Source organism: Palaemon carinicauda, chromosome 3 (assembly GCF_036898095.1).
Source record: "Palaemon carinicauda isolate YSFRI2023 chromosome 3, ASM3689809v2, whole genome shotgun sequence".
NCBI classification, from domain to species: Eukaryota; Metazoa; Arthropoda; class Malacostraca; order Decapoda; family Palaemonidae; genus Palaemon; species Palaemon carinicauda.
In genome coordinates, this window is record NC_090727.1 from 200487106 (window position 1) to 200488867 (window position 1762).

At 44.4% G+C, this 1762-nt stretch overlaps 1 protein-coding gene across 1 annotated transcript; it reads right to left on the reverse strand.

Annotated features, from left to right (window-relative positions):
* Positions 1 to 255: 255 nt before the first annotated feature.
* Positions 256 to 774, reverse strand: LOC137636483 (uncharacterized). Its single transcript, XM_068368908.1, has one exon. The coding sequence runs from the start codon at positions 772 to 774 to the stop codon at positions 256 to 258; it is 519 nt and encodes a 172-aa protein (XP_068225009.1).
* Positions 775 to 1762: the final 988 nt, after the last annotated feature.

The window sequence follows — 1762 nt, forward strand, 5'->3', positions numbered from 1 at the left end:
ACCACATGACGAGTGCAAGACAACCTGTAGCTGTAGATCTTCTCATTGTGAGCCTGGGATGTGTGGGAGTATAGTTTCATCAGCGTTGTCTTGAGGGCGAAGGCATCATCTGCTATCATGCAGAAGGGGATTGGAGTGTCATCATAGAGTGCTGTCCTCAGGAAATCCCACTTGGTTTTGATCGAGGGCATGGTGAAAGTTACACTTGCTCCAGGTTCCTCCATCACCAGCACCTCCTTCAACACCTACGTCAAATTACAGGAACTTGTACTTTGCATCTGCTATGGCCATGAGTATTATGCTGTGGAATTTCTTGTAGTTATTGTATAGTGATCCTCCTTTCCTGGGCTTCTTTGTGGGAACATGCTTTCCATCAAGGGCCCCTACACAATTATGGAAGTTCCACGTATTTGCAAATACTTCGGCGACTGTCTTCCACTCCTCGGGAGTTTTGGGACACTTCAGGAATTCATTTTGGTAGGTGTCAATGATGGCTTCGCACATATCAGGCACAAATCTGCAAATAGCACTCTTAGAGACTCTGAAACTATATTGCAGACTTGTATAGGAATCCCCACTTGCCAGGAAGCGGAGGGTGACAGCTAACTTCAGTCCAACTGTTAGAGGATCTCTCATTCTCGTGTTTCTTGGTGAGCATTGGAGAAATGCAGTCAGCAATCTCTGCAAACAATCCAGGTTAAATCCAAACGAAGTTTTTGTACCCTCTAGGCTCTTCTTGGTGTATTTCTTGTAGCAGCTGGTCATAATCCCCATGTACGGATCTCCTCGTCAGCCATTCCCGGCACCACGTCGTTCTTCTTCTTCTTGTTTAAGTGCTTCCTCTGGTCATTCTTCAGATTAGTTCTCGAGGATATAGGCAGCAGTTACAATAAGAATACTGACTATCATGTTGTCTGCCTCCCGCCTTGTGTAGTACTTTTGATCCATCCTCTATGGTGGTCAGTAAAGTAGTGACTCCCAAAACCATTGAGCACTATATACTGTATATACCCTTGGTGACTTTGGTGCTTTTTATGTGACACTTCGTAACACTAGAAGGTACCTCGCAAACCTTGTGGCACCTCGCAGGTACCTCGCAACACTGCGTAAGGTACCTCGCAACACTGCGTTATTACGTCGCAAAAGCTCGTAAACACCTCGCCTCACCTCGTAAGGAAACACCGCGTCCACCTCGTGGCACTGCGGAAAACATCACAAAACAATCTCATGACATGTTGCAAGACCTCCCTTACTCATGTCACGACGGTGGCAAAAAAATGTGTGTTTTCACATACGAGGTGGCACGGCCCCCACGTCGCAACAAAAAAAAATGCGCAGGTGTCAACCTACCTTGAAAAATTATAGTATTAAAAGTTTAACAGAGAAATAAAACACGCATTAAATTTAGTTACTGGTCACACTCTATCTCAGATAGAGGGTGGTCACGGGATGAAATCATGATGTGAAATTTTAAAAAAGGGATGTAAGAGATTAGTCTTTAATGCAAATTTGGGGCAAAAACAATAGTTACTATCCATAACCTCCTTTCAGACCCAGTAAGGATACGTTACCTAGGATTACAGACGGATGGATTGCTCTTCATGATTTTAGATTCTGAAGTCAGCTGGAACCATGCCTTTAACAGATGTCAAAAGTTTCCCGGCCATCGACTTGGAATCTTCAGGTCAGTCGACCAATTGAAAGCTTTGCAGACAATTGCAAGTAGGATGTCAGGTAAGATTTCCATGATTCCCACATCCAG

Excerpts from the sequence above, each read along its gene's own strand:
- LOC137636483 (XM_068368908.1), bottom strand. The coding sequence starts at position 774 with ATGGGGATTATGACCAGCTGCTACAAGAAATACACCAAGAAGAGCCTA.